The sequence below is a fragment of the Buceros rhinoceros genome, unplaced genomic scaffold, assembly GCF_000710305.1.
Source record: "Buceros rhinoceros silvestris isolate BGI_N320 unplaced genomic scaffold, ASM71030v1 scaffold41534, whole genome shotgun sequence".
Classification (NCBI taxonomy): Eukaryota; Metazoa; Chordata; class Aves; order Bucerotiformes; family Bucerotidae; genus Buceros; species Buceros rhinoceros.
In genome coordinates, this window is record NW_010409595.1 from 1 (window position 1) to 279 (window position 279).

At 67.0% G+C, this 279-nt stretch overlaps 1 protein-coding gene across 1 annotated transcript in view; it reads right to left on the minus strand.

Annotated features, from left to right (window-relative positions):
• Window positions 1–162: 162 nt before the first annotated feature.
• Window positions 163–279, minus strand: part of RPLP0 (ribosomal protein, large, P0) — a gene marked incomplete at its 5' end in the record, with an annotated part of 2,603 nt that continues 2,486 nt past the window's right edge. Inside the window, one exon of the mRNA XM_010135279.1 lies at window positions 163–275. Within this exon, the coding sequence (XP_010133581.1) occupies window positions 163–275 (113 nt within the window). The remainder of the gene's footprint in view (window positions 276–279) is intronic.

The window sequence follows — 279 nt, forward strand, 5'->3', positions numbered from 1 at the left end:
GGCCCGGAGGAGCAGCGCTCCTCCCGGCCACCCGGTGACGCTGTTCCCCGGCCCCGGCCGCCCGCAGACCACACCACCGATGCGGGCACACGCGAAGGTGTAAAAGAGCTTTTTATTTCTCCCATCGGAGCAACTCTGACACAGACAGACAGACGGTGGCTGTTAGTCAAAGAGACCGAATCCCATGTCCTCGTCAGACTCCTCCGACTCCTCCTTCGCCGGCTCCTTGGCCGGAGCCGCAGCGGTGGGGGCAGCCGGGGCGGGTGGCTCCGCTGGCCC